The sequence below is a fragment of the Oratosquilla oratoria genome, chromosome 30, assembly GCF_046742065.1.
Source record: "Oratosquilla oratoria isolate Oo_2021 chromosome 30, ASM4674206v1, whole genome shotgun sequence".
Taxonomy (NCBI): Eukaryota; Metazoa; Arthropoda; class Malacostraca; order Stomatopoda; family Squillidae; genus Oratosquilla; species Oratosquilla oratoria.
The window spans coordinates 8,140,107-8,164,259 of NC_134806.1; the positions used below are offsets into that span (position 1 = coordinate 8,140,107).

The following is a 24,153-nucleotide window of genomic DNA, read 5'->3' on the forward strand; positions in this document are numbered from 1 at the left end:
GATGTCAGCCTCATAAACCTTTGCCGCTTCCAGTACAGCAGCAACATCTCCGTCAGCGCTGCTGAGCAGATTCTTGATCTTGAAGCCAACAGGAATAGTATCATTCCCGAACCGGGTCTGCAGCTCAGTCAATACATGGTCGAGGAATGGGACATATACAGATCTTCGGTAATACTCTTCAGCTGTCTGGAAGGGTAAATTCGCTCGCTGCGTTTGGCGCTTGCAAACTCGAGGTACAGGAATGGTGTCATGTGATAAACCGATCTCCTGGAGGAGCCCCTCTGCCTTCTTGAAGATGTCCTGGAAGCTGGTCAGTGCACCTTCCCGGGTCTTGTTTAGATGCGTCACCACATCACCAATCGTAGCGTACGCTGAGACTAGATCGACCATAGGGGACTGCAGGGCTCGGCTCGGCTCCACAGTGTGAGCCAAGGTCTAAATATACAGGTCAGACCGTTTGAATTCTTCTGCGCAGCTTCTGACGTCATTAGGCTGAGTCCATTTTCTCTTTGCGAAACACTGAAGAAAACTGTGAAACGCCAAGGAAGACAGGAACTATAATATTTTATATATATATATTTTATATAATATTTGTCAGAATATAACTAATTGCGTGGAGCGGTGCGAGCGAAGGGAACGTCTTTTCCAAACGACGCACCAGCTTCAACTGACAGCTATAGGATCCGCCAACCCCACTTTGAACAGCCAGGTGACGTTCACGGGCCCGCTGCGCCAACTCCCTCGAAATTCGGTCGGAAGTGGTTAGACCTTATATTCTTAGATCTTGGTGTGAGCTAGCACAGACTCAGCGACGGCGAGACCAATCAGAAAGCGCGGCTCTCGGATTGCTATTAGTAGTAGTCCCGCCGTCGCGTCCGAGTTGCTCTCGTTCTCCAGAAAGACGGCAATAACTGGCAGGAATTCCATAAACACAATGACTGAGTCGTGTCGCTCAACCCCTCTAGTAGCGCAGAGGCTGACCAGCTTCTTCCGCTTCGTGGACGTGTGGTCTTTTACGAGCTCAGTAAACCTCATCGAGCGCATGTTTGAGGAATAGATGTAGTTATACACCACGCTGAGAGTCTGGAGAGCGAGCTTTACCTCCTTGGTGTCACAGGCCTTGGTCAAGACAAGGTTGAGACGATGACTGAAACAATGAATCGTCTTTGCGAGCGGGTATTCTCGCATTACCACAGCTGCACACCCGCAAAACTTTCCCATCATGGCACTGGCACCATCAAAACAGAGGCCACGGCAGTTGCCCATGTTGAGGCCGACACTCTTTACTGTGCTAAGCAGGAGGCGATAAATAATCTTAAAAATACGTCCAATGGCTATGACTGCCTTAATACAAAGATCCTTAAACTTGCTGCTCCCAAAATTATTCATTTACTCATGCATTTAATCACTTTGTGCTTTCAACAGAGTTGCTATGTCCTAAAAATTGCTGTAGTACACCCGATCCATAAAGATGGGCCCACATCAAACATATCGAATTTTCGTCCGATTTCGATCCTTCCGGTATTGTCTAAAGTACTTGAAACCGTTATTCTTGAGCAATTGATAGATGACCTTGAGTACCATGGGATCATTTTCGATAATCAATTTGGATTCCGTGAAAACCACTTAACATATATGCCTGTTGCTCTCTTACATGAATATATTGCAATTCGACTATCTAATAAAAAATATGTGCCGCAGTTTTTCTAGACATTAAAAAGGCTTTTGACACAGTTGATCATAGTATTCTATTGATGAAAATGGCTGAGTACGGAATAAGAGACTTTTAACTTCAGATGTTTCAGTCATATTTATCTAATCGTAATCAAGTTGTCTTATTTAACGGTGTTAAATCGAGATTAATGGGTGTAAGTATGGGGGTACCTCAAGGTAGTATTCTAGGTCCTATTTTGTTTTTGATTTACATTAACGATATCTATAAAGCCTGTGGTATTCCTGAATACTTACTGTTTGCAGATGATACTTCTTGATTGATTGCTTCAACTTGATTGCTTTAACACAAAACAATCAAATAGGTGACAATACAGGTATGTTAAACAGCCAACGAACGTGGTATATCTCCTTTCTATCCCTTTTCAGCGCAATTGAGACACAACCCTGGCAACCCTACAACACGTGCAGCACAAAACATATAAATGGAATTAAACAAATGCCAAACACAGCCCAATTCCGCCCAAATACCGCACACATGCTGTCAGTTTATTTAACCCCCGGACCTGGCAAAACATAAAAAAGTACTAAAATCGATTAAATGACATCCTTACAATGATTCATGGAAACAAATTTGGGGGGGGGGGGGGCTTCAGCCCCCTCCCTGGATCTGCGCCTGAATACAGGATCTCTGTTTAGTTAGAATTATGCTTGATAAAACCAATATATTTAGTAGAGCCTGTGGGTTACAGTACAGGACAGTTTGCCAGAAATACCTAATCACTCATGTTGGAAAATGTATAAGGTTCCTTGCCAATGGAAAAAATCATGAAAATCTTGGTAATGCCCATTTTTTAGTTTTACTGCTTTTCGTATTTACTATTCTGAATACGCAAAATCTGAATATGGTGTCCATTTTCTGTCCTTTTCTAAATTTATGCTTCTCTGGGGTATATGTGCATACCTTGCCATCACTAGTGAACACCTGTAAGTTTTATTTCTATTTTATTGTTTGCCAGATAAACCTAACCTACCCTAACCACTCATCACCCCTAAGGCCACTCATTCCATAAGGCTTGTATGATTTTCATGTTGATTGTGAATAATGCTGTTTTTGCTTTGTAGGTGCTGCTACATATGCCTGGAAAACACCTAGCAACCAAGTCAAGTGCCCCAAACCCAAGAAGTCACAATGCAGCATGGCTAAAGATCTTTGTGCTGCATTCAAATTGATTGATGAGGGACTCCAAATTTTCAAGGACAAAGACCCAAATCCAGTCCGGAGTGAGACAGTTTGCAACAATGTTTTAAAGGAACTCAAAATCTATCACACCTTGTATGAAGAAAAGCAAAGAAGAGCCAAGCAATCACCAATAAGTACCCTCTTCATGGCCCTTCCAAAGTCACCACCACCCACCCCTTCTGCACCAGGGCCATCCAATTCTTCCATGCCAGGAACATCCACTCCTTTCATGTCAGGGCCATCCACTTCTTCCATGCCAAGTCCTTCCACTTCCAAGTCAAAATCATCAGAAGCTACTGGACCAGAGTCTATATCAACTAAGTCAGTGTTCTCCAGTCTTAATCTGCTACACCAAGTTCAGCCACTTCCCATCAACTAAACTCTTAGCAATAAAATGAACACAATGTATGTACAAGTGCTTTTTCATAGCCTCTATGCATGCTGCTGTGTTTATAATTTCTTTTTGTACTTTAATAGGGTGAATACAGTATTGTTTAGACTGAAAAATCTAATGTCTGGGAACGTAACCCCTATTTTTGTATTTCTTTATTCGCTATACAAAAGGGGTTTCAGGAACCTAACCTTTTCATATAGCAGGGATCACCTGTACTGTATTACAGAAATGGAAAGCCATATGCCCTTAATGTCATCATGCATTGCATCTCCAGGCAGACTCAAACCACCATCCAAGGTGCCATATCCTACAGGACAATGGTGACCATGGATTGCTATTACTTTCTATTTTTCAACTTCTGTATGAGACCTGTAGTTGTGCATTAGTCTCCAAACATTCTTAGTATGCCATCCATAAATTTCTCCCATTGTCTTCCTCTCACTATATTCCAAAACCCCCTTCTTATAATGTGTCCCAGAAAATTCAGTGGAGGCTCCATATAGTTTTCTTTAGTTCTATATTGGCTCTAGCCATTTATAACACCTTTTCATTTATTCTTTCTGTCCAAGTTACCATCAACACTTATCTTCACATTTCCATAGCTTGTCTTCTTTTCTGTATTATTACTCATTGTCCAGAATCTGCATTCATAAAGAGAAGTGGATAGGTTGGTTGTTATGGACTGTAACTTACCAGTGCTTCTGTTCTTTTAGACAATCTTGCACTACTGTCATGCATTATCTTATATATAATGCTGGTTTATTCAAGGGCATTTTTAGTTTAGTTAATTTTTTTATGTAGGAAATTATAAACTTATTGGTGTTTGTTGTCTAGGATTTGGTGTAGTCACTTGCTTGAGGGGAGTATATGACACAGTAGGTGTTGTTGTTGTTGTCGTTCCGGCTCTACACAGTAGGTGTTGTTGTGGGGTGTTATGTAAATTGGGTATTTTAGTAGTATAGTTATTGAGGGGAGCTTTAGATTGGTAACTGGGAGGGTCATTTCTTGTCACAAGTTGGCCATATGTGAGGTGGTAATGTCTTGTTCTTGGGTGTACCAGTGCCATTTCAAAATGTCAGTTATGTTGATGTGAGGACATGATTGTTTCTAGATGGTCTGTCGGGTGTTGTTTCCAGTGTCTGCCACTGCTGATCAAAGGACTGGGTCTGTTGTTGGCAGTGGAGTGGATGTATCAAAAGGAGTGGTAGATGCTGCTTTCTGAGCTACCTGTCAGCTTCTTCATTGCCAGGGATAAAGACTACCAAATGACTTGATAGCCTATTTCCTTGTTTATACTGAAATTTACCCATAATGCACCATCACCCCCCCATGAAATAAAACACATGGAAAATAATATGTATTTTTCTGATAGTGTATTTCTTTTTACATACATTTCAAAATATACTCTAAAACTAGCTACACATATGTAATTTGCACAAACATCACTGTATATATAAATGATATCCTTTTCCTAGCTAAACATCTTGCTAAGAGAACACTATTCCAAAATGTTTCATTGAAGTAGCTATGCCATATGTACAGAACATATGAATCATCATGAAGAGCTAGCAGTGGTGTAATTTCTCCAATGTGAAGGATATAAACAAGATTTAAAAAATATAAAGATGAGTGACCATATTGGCTCCCTGCTTTTCAGATGAACTTTACAAGGTCAGACTGGAAGCACTGGACCTACCACCATTTATTGAAAGAGAAAGAGCTGATAATTGTGGTGTTCAGATCAGATCACTGGAGCAAGTGAGCAAAATTGACTGAGAAGATCTTGTTTTGGGATAGGAGGGAACTAGAGGTCATGGGAAAAATAGTGTGAAAGACATCACAAAACAATTTTCCATACAGATGCATCAACTTCTGCAAGAGCCCAAGCTAAAACCACATATTAATATAAAACTTGGCATGACAGATGGAGAAAAAGACTCCACAATAATAACTATTTTCCTTTATATGAAAAATGTAGAAGTACAATATAGAAAATCTTTCTGAAATGTTCCAACTCAGAGAAAATATATATATACACACACACATGCGTGTGTGTGTGTATTTACCTAGTTGTATTTACCTAGTTGTATTTTACGGGAAGGGGAGCTATGCTCGTGGGGTCCCGTCTTCATTTCTCATTTTATCTAAACAATTTTTAAATTCATGTATTGTTTTTGCACACACCACTTTCTCATCTAACTTGTTCCAACTGTCTATTACTCTGTGAGGAATGCTGTTCTTTTTCAAATCTCTTCTATAGCTGTCTTTTTTTATTTTCTTTCCGTGTCCTCTTGTATTTCTGTCATCCCATTTTATCAGATTCTATCAGTAATTTCTATGCCTTTCATGATTCTGTAAATAGCTATCAAATCTCCTCTCTCTCTTCTTTGCTCTAGTGTCTGTAGTTCAAGTTTTTCTAGTCTCTCTTCATATGATAGTTTTGAGAGTGTTGGTGCCAGTTTTGTAATTGCTCTTTGTATTCTTTCAAGTTTTTTTATACATTTTTTTGTACTTGGTGACCATATCGTTGCTGCATATTCCAATCTTGGTCTTATCAGGGTGATTAGGATTTTCCTCACCATTTCTTCATCCAGGTATGTAAATGCCACTTTGATTGTTCTTATTAAATTATAAGTTTCTCCAAAAATCTTATTTATATGTTTCTCAGGTGACATATTATTCATAACAATGACTCCCAGGTCCTTCTCATTTTCTACTTTTTTTATTCCTTCTTCTCCCAAATTATATGATCCTGTTATTCTGTTTTTGCTTTTTCCAAATTCCATTATACTACACTTTTTTGTATTGAACTCCATCTCCCACTTCCTACTCCATTCTTGTACTTTATTTAGATCTCTCTGTAGTGATTCACAATCTTCTTCAGTTTTCACTCTTTTCAGTAGTTTTGCATCGTCTGCAAAGAAGCTCATATAGCTTTCAATTCTTTCATCCATATCATTAATATATATAGCAAACATTATTGGGGCCAGAACTGTTCCCTGCGGGACACCGCTTATTACTTCATTCCATTTTGAGTGCTGGTTTCTTATCACTACTCTCATTTTTCTTTCTTGCAAAAAGTCTTCCATCCAATTTAGTAATTTACCTTCTATTCCTCCTTCAGATTCTAGTTTCTTAAGCAACTTCTTATGTGGTACTTTGTCAAAAGCTTTTTTTAGGTCTAGAAATGCACAATCAGCCCATCCATCTCTTTCTTGTATTATATCTATTAGCCTTGAATAGAAACATATTAAATTGGTGATGCATGATCGTCCTTGTCTGAATCCAAATTGCCTTGGATTTAGTACGTTGTTTTTTTCCAAGTATTTTACCCATCTACTTTTGATAATTCTTTCACAAATTTTTGCTATTGTACTTGTTAGAGAGACTGGTCTATAGTTGGTAGGTTCTTCTTTATTTCCTCCTTTATATATAGGTACTATATTTGCTTTTTTCCAATCTTCTGGAACTTTTCCTTCTTTCAAGGAACTGCTTATTATGCTATGTATTTTGTCTGCCAGTTCATTCCTGCATTCTTTCAGAATCCAGTTTGCTATTTCATCTGGTCCATGCGATTTTCTGACATCAAGATTACTCAAGTGTATCAATATTTCATTCTTTGATACTTCTATTTCTTCTATAGGGGGGACTTTCTCTTTCCATTCAATCTCTTCAGGTTGTATGTTCTCCCTTGTAAACACTGATTTAAAATGTTTGTTCATAATTTCCGCCATTTCCATTTCCTCAGTGTATTCAACTCCCCCTTGTCTTAATTTCTCCAAGTCCTGTTTGTTTTTCAGTTTATTGTTTACAAATCTGTAGAATAGTTTTGGTTGATCTTTACATTTTTCTATGATGTCTTTTTCATATTTTCTCTTTTCCTCTCTGCACGTTTGTACATGTTCATTTCTATAACCGGTATATATTTTCCATTTTTCAGGTCTTCTGTCTTTTTTCCATCTGGTCCAGGCTTTGTCTCTTTTGTCTTTTAACTCCCTACAACTTTTGTTGTACCAGCATTTTACATATTCTTTTTCTTGTTTTTGTCTTGGGACATACTTTTCCACTCCTTTTTTTGTAAATTTTTGTCAAAATATTCCATTTCTTTTCCACTGATGTTTCTTCTTTGTATATTTCTTCCCAGTTTTCTTGTTGAAGGAATTCTCTTATTTGATCAAAGTTTGTTTTTTCATACATCATTCTTCCTTTTCTATATTGTTCATTTCTTTTCATATATTTTTCTTCATTAAGTTCCAGTTCAATCAATATGTGGTCACTTTTACCTATTGGTGTTTTATATTCAATCTTGTCCACTATTCTAGGTTCAGATGTAATTAATAAGTCTAGTCTCGATGGTTCTTCTTCATTTCTATACCTAGTGTTCTCCTGTATCCATTGTGTCATTGTGTGGTCAATAATCATCTCAAGTAGAGCGTTTCCCCATGAGTCGTCTCCACCCTTTACTGTCATTTCTTCCCAGCAGATTTCTTTGCAATTAAAGTCGCCCATCATAACTATTCTTCCTCCATCTTCCATTATTTTATTTAATGTTATCTTTGTGTCCTCTAACATACTTTTATGTTCACTCTCCTCCCATGAGGCTGTTTTTGGAGGCACATAATTTATCACAAATTTTCTGCTCTTCTTATCTCTGTCTTCCACTTCTATCATAATCATCTCTACTGTATTCTTTCCATATATGACACCTTTCATGTTTATATCCTTCTTAGTCAGGAACATAACTCCACCCCCTTGCTTTTTCTCTCTGTTTCTAATCCAATAATTGTATGCATCATGTCCTACACTGTTGGGTGGTAGTGGGCCTTTTAATTTTGTTTCTACAATTCCCATTATGTCCGGTTCTTTTTCCTTCAAATAATCATTCAGCTCATTCAATCCTGTTATTAATCCATCTATATTTGTGTAAGACACTCTTAGTTTTCTGCCACTTCCATTGTGTTCTCTGTTTCCCTTATGTTTTTCTTTTGTATGTCGAACTTCCTTAGTTTCATGTTCACTACTCTCCAATAGAATCTCTCTTTCTCTGACTCCGTTCTGTTTTCGTTTTTTGCCTTAGCTTCCAGTCTTTTCTGCTTTTCTTCCTCTCTTTCCTCTTTATTCATTTCCCTTTTTATCCATATCTTTTTATATTGTTCACTTGTTGCTAGTTTCCCTGTTTTGGATAAGATATTCTCTGCCGTTGTTTGTGACTTGAATTTAATCTTAATTGGTCTGGTCTTGTCTGTGCTATACTTTCAGAGTCTAAATTTCTCTTCGATTTGTTTCATAATTTCTGGTTCATCTTCCTGAACTGATTCTAGTAATTGGCTTACTTTTTCATTTTCCTCTTTGATTCTTGTGGTTCTATCTGTGTTGTGTTTCTCTTCCATTCCTAATATAATTATACATTTCTTCTTGTCTGCTAAATCTCTTACTATATTCTCCTTTTGTCTCATCACTTTAATAACTGAGTCTTCAGTATGTTCTTTCAATTGCTGTTTGACTATGTCAGTGAATGAAACCTTATTTCCTTCTTGGGTTGTTTTCCAATTCTTAGTTTCTTTAGCTATTGTCTCTGTTTTCTTTACTATTCTTCTTCAATTCCTCATTCTCCACCTTTACTTCTCTTAACTGTCTTTTTAGGTCTTCTATTTCATCAGTTAAGTTTTTATTCGCCTTTTCTAGTTCTTCCAATCTTTCAACCCTTTGTAAAATGGTGTTCATATGACCTAACCTACTCTCCAAGTCCTCGATCACCTTATCAACCTTCTCCTCTAGTCTTGTCAGTCGGGGGGGGTTTGTGTCCCCCCCACCCTCTTTAAATCCCTTGAAAATATTCTCATCACTTTCTACTGTATTGCTCTTATCTATACTTCTAATCTTTACATTTTTATTAGACATTTCGTCGTCGTCGGGAGGCCTTTTGTTTACCTTTCGCCTGTCTGCCTGGGCCAAGTCTACTCCTTCCTCATTTCCTTCCATTTCCCTCAGTAATCCCTCCCCCTTTCCTCTTTCCCTACTTTCCTACTACTCCACGAGCAATTTCCCCCCCACCCTGTAAAAACACTAGGCACTTCTCTTTGCGTTGGGATCCACAGACTTCAGTTTTCTTCTGAACGTCTTCTAAGCCGTCCATTCGTTGAAGTGTGTGTGTGTGTGTGTGTGCGAGATAGACAATGAGAGAGGGGAAGAAGGGATGAGAATGACTTGAGAGCTTTAACCAATGTGAAGATTGAAGATACTGTAATTATTGGTATTGACCTTAAAACTTCTATTCATTGTATTTCTGCCTCACAGATACCAAATAGGATATTTATATTGGTAGAATGATCTTCCAACTTCAAAAATCCAACCATCATCAGCCAACTACAAAGATCACAGGTCTATCCACATTTGAAATATGATGTTTCTCTATGGTCCTCACTTCTCAGATCTCATTAGACATTGATAGATTGGAAGGTACAATTGATAATATTAACAGGGCAATAAATAATGGCCTCAAGCTGTCAAAATGTAAGTTTAATCTGGAAGTAGGAAGAAACAATTTGGTCAACTGCATTGTCAATGAATGGAATAAACTTTCAAGTAAGGCAATTGAGTGTTATAAGTTCTAAAACTCACTTGGATAAATATCTAAGCAAAATGTATTTTTATATTGACCCATACTATGCATCCAACCTTGCCATGGAACAAAAGGTTTTGTTGGCATAGTTTATCACTGTACCTCACTGTAAAAGTGGAAGTGTGAAAAGTACATCAATTACTATACCCGAGATATAAGAAGGGCCTTGTAGCCTGATGTTCTATGACAGTGGTTTTGTTGTATTCTGCTTTTATTTTCAATGTTTTGCCATATTTTGTAGGGTATCTATGTTTTCTTTGTTGGAAACCATGCTATAAAAGAATATTTGAGTATTTTCAAGAAAAGTTTGTACAGTGTGATGAAAACTTCCCTCTGCTGACAGCCTGTGCTTACGTATAATCTTGTTTATTTACTTGGTGATTTTTACTGTCAAGTCTTTGGTGTCCGAGCTGAAGGACATGCATCAAATGTGAGGCCCAGGATTTTAGGGTCCTTTTCTATTGGAAGGGTTTGGTCATTCAATTTTACCATTGGATGGTTCTTTGATTCACGGTTGTCTGGAATGAGCAATGTTACTGATGATTTCTAATGGGTGTTTCCCATCTATTTTTACTAAACTATTGTTGTCTAAGTCTGGGTATTCTTAGCAGCTATTTTGTTCTTGCTACACTGGGTTATCTTCATCAGGTCACCTTCATAGGTGAGCACTTTGGTGTTATGGTCTGGATTTGGTGGGGAGATCACTTGTGAAGAGGATAAATCATGCAGGCAAGAGTTTCCACTGGGAGTCTCCACTGCAGTATTCAAGTCTCAGACATTTGGTTGTTTTTGGTTACTTTGCAGTATCTGCAAGCTAAGAAGTTTATTATCCATTTCTTGTCAATGTTGTAAATGTCTGACTGAAATTTTTTATAGTATGTGTCCAGCAATTTTATCAAATGTCTTGTTTGTGTCTACTACCATCATAACTTATCTTCCTGGTAGTGCTTTCTTGTTCTTCCTGGTAGTGCTTTCTTGTTAAGTCCCTTTAACACTTGTAATGTTTAAGAAAAGGGTGCAGGTGGAGTAGCCCTTCATGTTGGTTTGGGGAGGTAGGTAAATCAGTTAGATTTCTTTCTGTGGTCAGTGTTTCTATCAGCTTGAATATGGTGGATAATAATGAAATGATGGGTATCTGCCTGTGGTGGTCCTGCAAGATAGACAGTGGAACTGCCAATTTTTAAAATCTGTCAACACCCTCACCTTTATCAGGAGGTGAAGCCCTAAGGAGCTGATTATTTGTCTTCAGACTGGGCCCAGGATCTCTATGAACTTCAACTATATTTCTGACACCTTTTCATATATAGAGATCTAACAACTGGTGACTGCTCTTGAGCGTTATCTTCGATGACCATCATATATTCGGTGAATGTGGGTTGTATGATTGTGAATTCCCAGCCTAGCTGACAGATTGTATGATGAAAAACTAGCAAGTTGGGATAGCCCATGCTAAAGATTGTTGTCTTTAGAATAATGAAAGATGTGGATAAGCATAAAATAAAAGAACATCCAGAAAACAGCAAGAAACAGAAAACAGAGCATCTGAAGGATGTCAAGAAATATTTTTCAGCAGATGCATTAAATTGTGGAATATATTAGAAGAAACAGTTCTGGCAGACAACATATGAATTTAGAGAAAAAATTGGTAGATGGAGAGATAAGTCCCCCATGAACAAAGCTTCCATCTTGCATATTACAATTAGGTAAACACAGGTAACTCCTATTTTACATAATTTTGTATTGTATGAATCTAAAATGTTTAATGTTGAGCTTTTTTCTTTACACAGCCAGTTTAAAATAATGCAATGTATCCTAAATCAAATCTAGAGGCTGACTTGTTTTCATGGAGGGGCTGCTTCCAGGAGTCCACCAGTTTTTCATTCTTGCTGCATTCCTTGAAGCGATAACATCTCTACCTCACTGCTGTGTTGCATCACTTCACTTCTTATGTTAAGGATATGCCTAGGATAACAATATATAAAACGAATAAAATACCAATAAAAAGTACCATTTCACATACTCAACCATCCTAAATTACTTCTCAGGAATTCCCCCTCATTTTACATGTATTTTCGATGGAAAAATCAACTTCACACTATGTAAAAATTGCATTATATATATATCCAGGAATGTACTTATTGCATGAATTGAGTTACCTGTACAGTAAAACAGCACTGCTGGGACCAACAACAGCTGCCTGCTTATGGTGGTCCCCCAAGATGAACAGCAGACCAGCTCATTTTCAAAACTCATAAACCTCCTTACCTCTATCTGGAGGTAGAGCTGTATAAGGCTGACACTTGTACCAAGTCGGTTCCCAAGATCTCTCAACTTCAACTGTATTTCTTACAACTTTTCATGCACAGAGAGATGATAATCAGTGACTACTCCCCACCTCTTTCCACTTTCAGCTGGTAACATAAAGTCCCACAAAGACAACAGTCCAAAACTTTTTCTAGAGAAATCTATGGGAGGGCCTGATGACTGCTGCCAGGTGCTATGGAGCTGTGGGTTGGGAACATAGTTAAACTCAAGGTAACAATTATTCTTAACAATGCTTAACCCATTCCACATGGTATTCCTTTCATTTATTTTTATTTTTATATTGTTCTCACCTAAGTGACCCTTAGGTTGTAGAGATTCAGATTAAATCAATACAATATTAAACAATACTATTCCTCATTTTTATTTTGGCTAACAACAATTTTCCTAAGTTGAAAACATGGGTCAACATTCAGAGGATTTAATTGAAGCATTTGCTTTCAAATTTTTTACACATGGTAATGATACTGCTGGTACGTGTACATACACTTTTCCTTTCCTTATACTTGCCTTGTTGTGAAACATACCACTAATAATTGGGGAAGTGTCATCGTCTTTAAGATCAGAAATAAGTACCATGCCCTTTTTAGTTTGGTCTTTTGAGGAACTATTAGATGTAAGAACTTGGAAATTCCTACCCTTTTCCACATTAACACCACCAATAGGCACTGTTGCTTTTTGCACACATTCTGGTGTATATGACACCTCTGCTCCATGTTGGTGTACATGTGGTAGATCCTGTTGTTGCTCTGTCATGCAAGTCTTCCTTGTGTCATGATTGTCTGACTGCCACCTCCTTTGTGTTTTTCTTCTTTCGGGTTCTGCTTTAGATGTTATCTCTTGTGATTGATGAATGTCTCCTGCTAGTCTACACAAAGGTCCGGCTACATTGGATTCTGGAATATATGTATCTGATCCTCCTCTTCCATGCTGGTGGAGTGTGACTGGCAATGGCTGTTGCTCTTCTTTCATGCAATTTTCCTTGATGACATTTATGTTATGAATGTCTGATCTTCTCCTCCTCTGTACCCCTTTCACTCTGGATTTTCCTGTTTTAGGTGTCAACTGAACTTGAGATGTGTTTTCTGCTGGTCTACCCTGAGGCACTGCTAAACTGGGTTCTGGGACTGGCCCTGGCACATGAGAAGGTAAATGAGGCAGATCTGGTTGGAGACATGGAACACTTGACACATCCTCTTCTTCTACTGTACTGATAGTAACTGCACCCTGCTTAGGAGAATTAATGGATAATGTTGCTAATAAACGACTTGGGGACACTGGTGCTGTAGGTGGGCTCTTTGACACAGAAACTGTGTCTCTGAGACTGGATGAAGACTGAGAATTTACTGGGGAAGATTCTGGGCTATCAAAAAATGTGGAGTGGTACAGCTGACGCTGAATCCCTGATACCCTTCTCTTCCCTCGTTTATGTTGTTGTATTTGATTCTTTGTGTTTTTCTTCTTGTTTGAGTGAGTTATGAACATGGGGAGTTTGCTGGGTGATTCTAGAACTGGCTCAGGTTCTCTAGGTATAAGGTCAGATAGTTCTGATGTATTACTTGTTATTTTAGAAATCTTGGGCATCTCATGGAAACTGGACAATTCCCTTTCACGCATTTTCTCTAATCTATTTTCGCTTCTGAAGAGTTCAATGTCTAAATGATCCTTTATGCACCCTGACCTTCTTCTCCCCTTCCTGGCTTTCCTAGGAACATTCTCAGATGTAGCATCCTCCTCCCCAAAAAGTACCTTTTCTTCAAGGTAATCCCTATTTGGAGACTCCATGTTCAAAGAGCAAAGGTTATTGATAACTAGTTCCATACCAATTGTATCAGGTTGACTTTCTTTATCTTTGTAAGGAGTGGGAAAATTTTCCTTCTTTTCTTGTATCTTAAGCCTACTCTTAACATCTGGATCATTCTCTTCATCGGAAATAGAATTCAAAATATCTATCAGCAAATCCTGACTGATCTTGCCTGAGGGGATTTTGGTTCCAAATTGATTTTTCATTCTCTTAGCCTTGTCTTTCCTTTGCTTCATTTTGTCCTTTGGGACAGCATGATATGAGGCAAACTTACAAAAACGTTTATATTTCATAGTACTCATCCATACCTCAGTGTTTCTCACTTTTTTTGACATTTCAAAGATGGTCTCAAGTGCCTGTGGTTTAATTTCCTTATAGTTTTTGTTCAAATATATATTTTTAACATCATCTTCTCCCGTCTTCCTCTTCTTAAAACCTTTTGCTGTCTTAACCTCTTCCTGCTGGACCTGCGATACTCTCCTCTTGCGCAAAGACATTCTTCTGTTTTCCCCATCCTCTACCTGTTCTGTGTCCTTACATTCTTCTTCCATCTGCAAAAAATAAATAAATATATAAATAAATAATAAATATATAAAAATAATAAAATATGAAAGGAAGAGTCCTTTAAATTATTTAAACTGAATTCAGCTCTATAATATGGTTTTCTATATTCCAAGTAATTTACTGACAATGAGGGCTACCCAACAACTATTTTAATGTTAGGAGATTACTTCATGACAGACATACTAGTGTTATTTATGTGTCTTCTGGCTCAAAGTCTGGGGATGCCTGGTGAAGTACTAAATTTATTGGTTTATTTGAAATGTTTGTTTTGTGATCTGTATATGTGTGGTGGGGAATTGGAGGTAGGTTGTAGATGTTTGACAGGTATACTGGTGGTGCTGGCTTTTAGTTATATTCTGTGGACTGTGGTTGTGTAACGTGATAATGATGTGATATGATGCAGGAGTGAGAGCTCTATTACGGAACTAAATGCTATTCTCATGTGTGGATCTATGGGGATGAGGTTTCTGGTTTCCTGGTGTACATGTCTATTGGAATTGCCTTAGTGTAGCCAGTCCAAATTTTCCATGACCATTGTATAGATACTATACATAGGTTTGAAGAATTCCCACTCAACTAACCAGAAAATTCATATACCTGTACTGCCAAATATTGTTGGACTGTTGGGATTACACTTTTACTTAATTGGAAAATATATGTGTATATATATATACTGTATACATATCATATATATATATATATATATATATATATATATATATATATATATATATATATATATATATATATATATATATATATATATATATATATATACAGGTACTCCTCGTTTAACGACGACAATTGGGACCAGTGCGCCGTCGTTAACCGAATTGGTCGTTAAGCAAAAGTGTATACATATACTTACATGTACTGTACAGGTACTCCTCGTTTAACGACGACAATTGGGACCAGCGCGCCATCGTTAACCGAATTGGTCGTTAAGCGAAAGTGTATACATATACGTACATGTGTATTTTCCCTCTTTTATACAGTACATTAAAGCTTTATTTACTGTTTATTTATGGTGGTTAGGTTCCTAAAATTACCGTATATGACCAAATCCGCGTATGCTAACATTCCATATTGAATACCGGGGTATTTTTTTAGTTTCGACCATGGGCGCAATATAGCAATAGAAAATTAATTATTAATTTTGTAAATTAAAATGTATCAACGTAATATGCAATTTTGTGGGTGGAAATGAAAGTAAAAAATACCTTGCTACAAGAAAATATGCTAATGAACGAAGTCGGTAGCATAGGCTCGGGACGCCATCTTGTCATCTGCCAACGTCTCTCACGACAACGACGAGGACGAGCTGGATGACATTTAATTTGCAGGTAATGATTTATTAAACACAGGTTAGGTTAGTTTAGTTTAGGTTAGACGAATTAATCTATCATTCTTTCATTTCTTCGACATCGGCATCTATCATAACAAACATGGTGTACCATTCGTCCGACATGACTTCGTTACTTACGAAATCTGTTTTAGCATTTTTTTTTTCATTTCCGCTCACAAAATTGCATATTACGTTGATACATTATAATTTACAAAATTAATAATTAATTTTCTATTGTTATATTGCGCCCATGGTCAAAACTAAAAATTTACCACTACCGGTATACACTGTACCCCAGGTAGTTTTTGCAGCTTGCAGGATGGTAATGTAGACCTAAGCTTCAGAACACTTTACCTCACAGCTAATATCCACCATACAAGTTCATTTATAACATCATACAAATTTGCCTCAGCCAACTTAATTATCGTACACGACGTCGTAACTTCGGGAGATTTACGTTAACGTCATAAAGCCCGTCGTTACTCCGAGTTGTCGTTAACTGAGTAGGTCGTTAAACGAGGAGTACCTGTATGTACAATGTCCAGCAATACATGTATCTTTATTTTCGTGTATTTTCCCTCTTTTATACAGTACATTAAAGCTTTATTTACTGTTTATTTACGGTGGTTAGGTTCCTAAAATTACCGTATATGACCAAATCCGCGTATGCTGACATTCCATATTGAATACCGGGGTATTTTTTCAGTTTCGACCATGGGCGCAATATAGCAATAGAAAATTAATTATTAATTTTGTGGGCGGAAATGAAAGTAAAAAATACCTTGCTACAAGAAAATATGCTAATGAACGAAGTCGGTAGCATAGGCTCAGGACGCCATCTTGTCGTCTGCCAACATCTCTCACGACGACGACAACGAGGACGAGCCGGATGACATTCAATTTGCAGGTAATGATTTATTAAACACAGGTTAGGTTAGTTTAGTTTAGGTTAGACGAATTAATTTATCCTTTCATTTCTTCGACATCGGCAACAAACATGGTGTACCATTCGTCCGACATGACTTTGTTACTTACGAAATCTGTTTTAGCATTTTTTTTTTCATTTCCGCTCACAAAATTGCATATTACGTTGATACATTATAATTTACAAAATTAATAATTAATTTTCTATTGTTATATTGCGCCCATGGTCAAAACTAAAAATTTACCACTACCGGTATACACTGTACCCCAGGTAGTTTTTGCAGCTTGCAGGATGGTAATGTAGACCTAAACTTCAGAACACTACCTCACAGCTAATATCCACCATACAAGTTCATTTATAACGTCATACAAATTTGCCTCAGCCAACTTAATTATCGTACACGACGTCGTAACTTCGGGAGATTTACGTTCGTTAAACGACGTCATAAAGCCCGTCGTTACTCCGAGTTGTTGTTAACCGAGTAGGTCGTTAAACGAGGAGTACCTGTAATTAATATTAAAAAAAAATTATATATATATATATATATATATATATAATTTTGGCTACCTCCCTTGGAAGGGGGAAAAAGCCTTGGTATATGTATGTATATAAATAATTAACAATATCAAATAAAAAAAATTATATTATATATATATATATATATATATATATATACATATATGTGCTTTTAGCTTATGACTTAATAAATCTAAACATTCATGCTGCATTCCTTCTGACCCAGGCAGTGGGCACAAGACAGGGATGACCCTGTATCCATGTGGAGCTGAAATGAGTGGAAAACAATGGGTGGTGGATGGGAGATGGGTGGGGGTGTACCTTGGCCAGCTATCTCCCTTATAATGTAGAAGAGCCCCTTGGTATATAGATGGATACATAGAAAATTCAGACAATTTGGGAGTACTGTACAAATTATCTATCACATTCAACTTTCCCTTAAAACTGAGAAATCAGCATGTCTTTAACTGATATATAGTAACTAGACCACCCATGACCCGTTGGGTCAAATAAATTTTTTACATGATACGCTGTTATAAGAAGTGAAATGCACAAGATTGTGACGTCATGTCGTTGTTGCTTGGAACACTACACATCTTATGATTTATATGGTTTGTAATAGTTTAATAAACTCATTATGCCTCATAGATGCTAATTCAGGATTGGCTATACTTTTAAATACTGAATATGAAAATTGTAAATATTAATGTTCAGAAAATATGTAATCAGAAAATTGGAAATTAAAAAATTGGCAAATTGGAAAATTAGCAGTTGAGATGTCACATGCTCAGCGCTGGGGTTCCTTGGGACCCACAGAGAGGATGTCGTGATGTCATGTCTCTTCTTCTGATTAGCTGGTCCTCAGTTATGTCATATCTCTTCTTCTGATTGGCTGGTCCTAAGTCGTGACATCATATCTCTTCTTCTGATTGGTTGGTTCTCAGTCATGATGTTATATCTCTTCTTCAGTAGACGGTTTCAAGCAAGATAACAAACAAGATGATCAGAATTTTATAAGTATACAGGGGGTCACCGCAATTCGACCGTGCTGTGGATGTGCTGTGTCTTGCAACACTGCTTCTGACCCAGGTGCCAAGATGAGAGGGAGGGAGGAGGGGAGTGGAATTTATAGGAAATGGAATGGGTGGGAGTGGTTTCTATGCCTTTTTCTTTTTGGCTATCCCCCATGTAGAGAGAAAAAAGCCTTTGGTATATGTATGTATGTCTTCATCCATATAATAGAACACCAATTTAATCTTCTGCAGTAATCCATATCTCTCTCCCACAACCCTGCTGATATGTCTGTCAGGTGACAGGCTGTCTTTTATCAACACTCCCAAGTCTTTCTCCTCTTTTGTTTTTGTAATGTGTTCATTTCCCAAGGAATAATTTTAGGATGGCCTTTTGCCACTATTGCCCATTTCCAGTATTTTGCATTTTTTGGTATTGAACTTCATTCCCCATTTTTGGCTCCATGCAAGAATAGTATCTAGATCTTTCTGCAATATTCTACTGTCCTCCTCATTTTTCACTCTTCTTATGTTTTTTGCATCATCTGCAAACATGTTGGCATAGCTTGTTGTTCCTTTCGTCATGTCATTAACATAGACAAACATTATTGATGAAAGCAATGAAACTTGTGGTACTCCACTTGTTACTGCTCTCCAGCTTGAGACATCTTGACAATAGTAACTGTCCTTATGTACCTTTCCTTCAAAAAGCCCCTCAGTCCTCCAACATGTTCCAATTTCCACATAAGTCAGCTGTGAGGTACTTTATCAAATGCCTTCTCTAAATCCTTTTTCTATTTTTTTTTCCAAATTTCATTATGCTATATTTCTTAATGTTGAAGTTCACTTCCCACTTCTGACTCCATTCCCAGACCCTGTTCAGATCTCTCAGTAATGAGTCACAGTCAGTTTCAGTGCTCACTTTCTTTAACAATTTTGCCTCATCTGCAAAGAAGCTCATGTAACATTCCACACCTTTGTCCATGTCAATCACATAGACAGCAAACATTATTGAAGCCAATACTGATCCTTGTGGAACTCCACTAATTATCTCTTCCCAAATAGAACTCTTATCTCTGAGCACTACTCTCATTTTTCTTCCAAGCAAAAAGTTCTCCATCCATTTCGGTATACCTTGTATCCCTCCTATGGTTTCCAGTTTTCTTAATATATATATATATATTTTTTTGTGAGGGACTTTATCAAAATCTTTTTGTAGATCTAGGAATGCACAATCAGCCCATCCATCCCTTTCTTGTATTATGTCTAGTAGTCTTGAGTAAAAACAGATAAAATTTGTGGTGCAATCTTCCCTGTCTAAATCCGAATTGTCTCGGATTTAGGACATTTTTCTCCTCCAGATATTTCATCCATCTACTTTTCATAACATTTTCACAAATTTTGGTTACCACACTTGAAAGGGAAACCAGTCTGTAATTTGTTGGGTCTTCCTTATTTCCTCCTTTATAAATTGGTATATCAGCATTTTTCCAGTCTTCTGGTATTTTTCCTTCTTTGAATGAGCAACTTATTGTTTTATATTTTCTGTCAATTCTTGTTTACATTCTTTTAATATTCATTTTGCTACTCCATCTAGGCCGTGTGATTTCCTGACATCAAAGTTCATTATTTGTTCCATTATTTCTTTCCATGTTACTCTTCTTTCCCTCATGGGGGGGGGGGGGGATTTCACTTCTACCCCTTCATCCTGATGTTGCAATTTTTCTCTAGTGAAAACTGACTTGAAGAGTTTGCTCATGACTTCAGCCATTTCTTTATCTTCTGTGTATTCTGTATTCCCTTGGTGTAGTTTCACTATTTCCTGTTCATTTTTTATTTTACCATTTACATGTCTATACAGTAGTTTTGGCCAATCCTTACATTTTTGTATTATTTCTTTTTCATAGTTTCTTTTTTCTTCCCTGCATATTTTTACATATTTGTTCCTTTGATTAATATATATTTGCCACTTTCTAGGTTTTATATCTTTTTTCCATCTTTTCTAAGCTTTATATCTTCTGTCTTTCACTTTGCTGCACCTTCTATTAAACCAGCACTCAATATACACCTTTTCCTGTGTTTTTTTTCTGTGTGTGAGTAATTTTATGTTACACATCCAAATAGTTCCCAAATCCAAACACTATGCATAGTTTTATGCAGTCAATATTTTAGGAACTTTAGAAATACCTCTATACACCAATAAATCATCATTCTTTTATGAATGAAGTCTGATCTCCAACCAAAGAAATATGCTGATAAGTTTTGAAATTTACTCTTCCCCTTCCTGCAACTCTTAAATATCTTCTTTACCAACTCTGTGACTCCCTCATCAATGTGGTATTGTCACCAAGGATAGAATTACTGGTTATTAGTGATAAAATATAAATATTTTATGAGAGTAGAAGAGCTTGTGTTAGGATTATAAATGGAGAGAGTGAATGGTTTGAGGTAAAGGTGGAACTTCGTCAGGGATGTGTTATGTCGTCCTGGCTGTTCAATCTTTACATGGATGGGGTGGTGCGAGAGGTGAATGCAAGGGTGGGTAATGAGGAGTCATGTTTTGAAATATTCTTTATAAATTATCTACACGATTATAATAACTTTAAATTGTCTTAAGATACAGATATCAATAGATACTACTTGTCTATGATGCAAAATTATGATTTTCTAAAATTTCATGACTTTTCTTATGACTTGAATTTTCAGCGATTTTGCGTAATTCACCCCTACACACTATTTCATTTTTAGAAAATAGTAAATGTCACCTTACACATTCATTACCCTCTAAATTAAAAATAACATATATTTCCCTTCAAAAAAACATGTGTTAAATGTTTTCTTAAAAGCTGATTTTATTCAAATTATTTTTTCCTTTAAAAATAACATATATTTCCCTTCAAAAAAACATATGTGTTAAATGTTTTCTTATAAGCTGATTTTATTCAAATTATTTTTTCCTAGTGACTCCCGATGGAGTCAATGGGACTTAGGGGTATAGATATATACAATATATTGCTGATTATTGACATAAAGAAATAAAAGCATCAACAATAACAACATACTTTTAATTTCAGTGGGGGAAATTATAATTTCACTTTTGCTCTACTGTATATAGATTGGGTGCACACACACACACACATAGTTCAACACTAAAAAGTGTAGTATAATGGAATTTGGAAAAAGCAAAAACAGAATAACAGGATCATATAAATTGGGAGGAATAAAAAAAAGTAGAAAATGAGAAGGACCTGGGAGTCATTGTTATGAATAATATGTCACCTGAGAAACATATAAATAAGATTTTTGGAGAAACTTATAACCTAATAAGAACAATCAAAGTGGCATTTACATACCTGGATGAAGAAATGGTGAAGAAAATTCTAATCACTCTGATAAGACCAAGATTGGAATATGCAGCAACGATATGGTCACCAAGTACAAAAAAATGTATAAAAAAAATTGAAAGAATACAAAGAGCAATTACAAGATTGGCACCAACACTCTCAAAACTATCATATGAAGAGAGACTAGCAAAATTTGAGCTACAGACACTAGAGCAAAGAGAGGAGATTTGATAGCTATTTACAGAATCATGAAAGGCATAGAAATTATTGATAGAGATAATCTGATAAAATGGGATGATAGAAATACATGAGGATACGGAAAGAAAATCAAGGACAGCTATAGAAGAGATCTAAAAAAGAACAGCTTTCCTCACAGAGTAATAGACAGTTGCAACAAGTTAGATGAGAAAGTGGTGTGTGCAAAAACAATACATAAATTTAAAAATAGTTTAGATAAAATGAGATATGAAGACGGGACACCACGAGCATAGCTCCCCTTCCCGTAAAATACAACTAGGTAAATACACACACACACACACACTTTCGTCGGATGGATGGCGAGAATTGGAATTCCGAAGAAAAAGGAAAATCTACATGGATCTCAACCTCCAGGAAGTACCTTATTGTATTTATAGGGAAGGGGAAAGCTCGTGGTGTAGTGGGAAAGTGATAAAAAAGGAATAGGGGAGGGATTATTGAGAAAAATGGAAGGAAATGAGGAAGAGGGGGACATGGTCCAGGAGGCCAGGCGTCTTGTAAACAAAAGATGGACCGATGATGACGGGATCAACAAAAATGTAAAGATTAGAAATATAGATAAAAGCAGCACAGTGGAAGGTGATGATAATAGTTTCCAGGGATTTAAAGAGGGGGGGGGGATACCAACCTCCCCCGATTAGCAAGACTAGAGGAAAAACTTGATAAAATGACCGAGCATTGGGAAAATAGGTTCGGTAACATAGCCAAGATTGCGCAGAGAGTTGAGAGATTGGAAGAACTAGAGAAGGCGAACAAAAACTTAACTAAAGAAATAGAAGAATTAAAAAGACAGTAAAAAGAATTTAAAAGAAGAGAATGAGGAATTAAAGAGGAATAATAAAGACAATAAAAAGGCCATAGCAAAGGAAGCACAGGGCTGGAAAAAAATCCAAGAAAACAGTAAAGTTGCATTTACTGACATAATTAAGCAACAAATGAAAGAACAAATTGAAGACTCAGTTATTAAAGTGATGAGACAGGAGAATATAGTAAGACACTTGGTAGACAAAAAGAAATGTATAATTATATTAGGAATGGAAGAGAAATTTAACCAAAATAGAACCACAAGAATTAAAGAGGAAAAAGAAAAGGTTAGCAGTTTACTAAAATTAGTTCAGGAAGATGAACCTGAAATCAAGAAACAAATTGAAGAGATGTTTAGACTCGGAAAGTATAGTACAGATAAGACCAGACCAATTAAGATTAAATTCAGGTCACAAACAACAGCAGAGAATATCTTAGCAAAAACAGGGAAACTAGCAAGTGAATATAAAAAGGTATGGATAAAGAGAGAAATTAATAAAGAGGAAAGAGAGGAAGAAAAAATGAAGAGGCAAGAAGCTTAAAAAAAAAAAAAAAAAAAAAAAAAAAAAACAACGGAACGGAGTCAGAAAAAGAATTCTATTGGAGAGTAGTGAATATGCAAGTGAGGAAATGGACCATAACAGAGAAACAAAAAAGAAACAGAGAATACAATGGAAATAACAGAAAGTTAAGAGTGTCCTATACAAATATAGATGGATTAATAACAGGACTGAATGAACTGAACGAATATCTGAAGGAAAAAGAACCGGACATAATGGGAATTGTAGAGACAAAATTAAAAGGTCCACTGCCACCCAACAGCATAGGACACAATGCATATAATTATTGGATTAGAAACAGAGAGATAAAACAAGGGGGTGGAGTTATGTTCCTGACTAAGAAGGATACAAACGTGAAGTGTGTCACATATAGAAAGAATAAAGATGATTATGATAGAAGTAGAAGACAGAGATAAGAGCAGAAAGTTTGTAATAAACTACATGCCCCCAAAAACAGACACGTGGGAAGAGAGTGAACATAAAAGTATGTTAGAAGACACAAGAATAACATTAAACAAGATAATGGATGGAGGAAGAATAGTTATGATGGGTGACTTTAATTGCAAAGAAGTCTGCTGGGAAGAGATGACAGGAAAGGGTGGAGAAGACTCATGGGGAAATGTTCTACTTGAGATGATTATTGACCACATAATGACACAATGGATTCAGAACAATAGGTATAGAAATGAAGAACCATCGAGACTAGACCTAATAATCACATCAGAACCTGAAATAGTGGAAAAGATAGAATACCAGGCACCCATAAGTAAA

The 24,153-nt window shown here is 36.8% G+C and overlaps 1 protein-coding gene across 4 annotated transcripts in view; it reads right to left on the reverse strand.

Annotated features, from left to right (window-relative positions):
• Nucleotides 1–12,592: 12,592 nt before the first annotated feature.
• LOC143041004 (uncharacterized) overlaps nucleotides 12,593–24,153 on the reverse strand; it is a 61,873-nt gene continuing 50,312 nt past the window's right edge. For all 4 annotated transcript variants that reach the window (XM_076212534.1, XM_076212535.1, XM_076212532.1 and 1 more), the window contains one exon: nucleotides 12,593–14,607. In XM_076212534.1, the coding sequence (XP_076068649.1) occupies nucleotides 12,658–14,607 (1,950 nt within the window). In that variant the 3' untranslated portion in view covers nucleotides 12,593–12,657. The remainder of the gene's footprint in view (nucleotides 14,608–24,153) is intronic.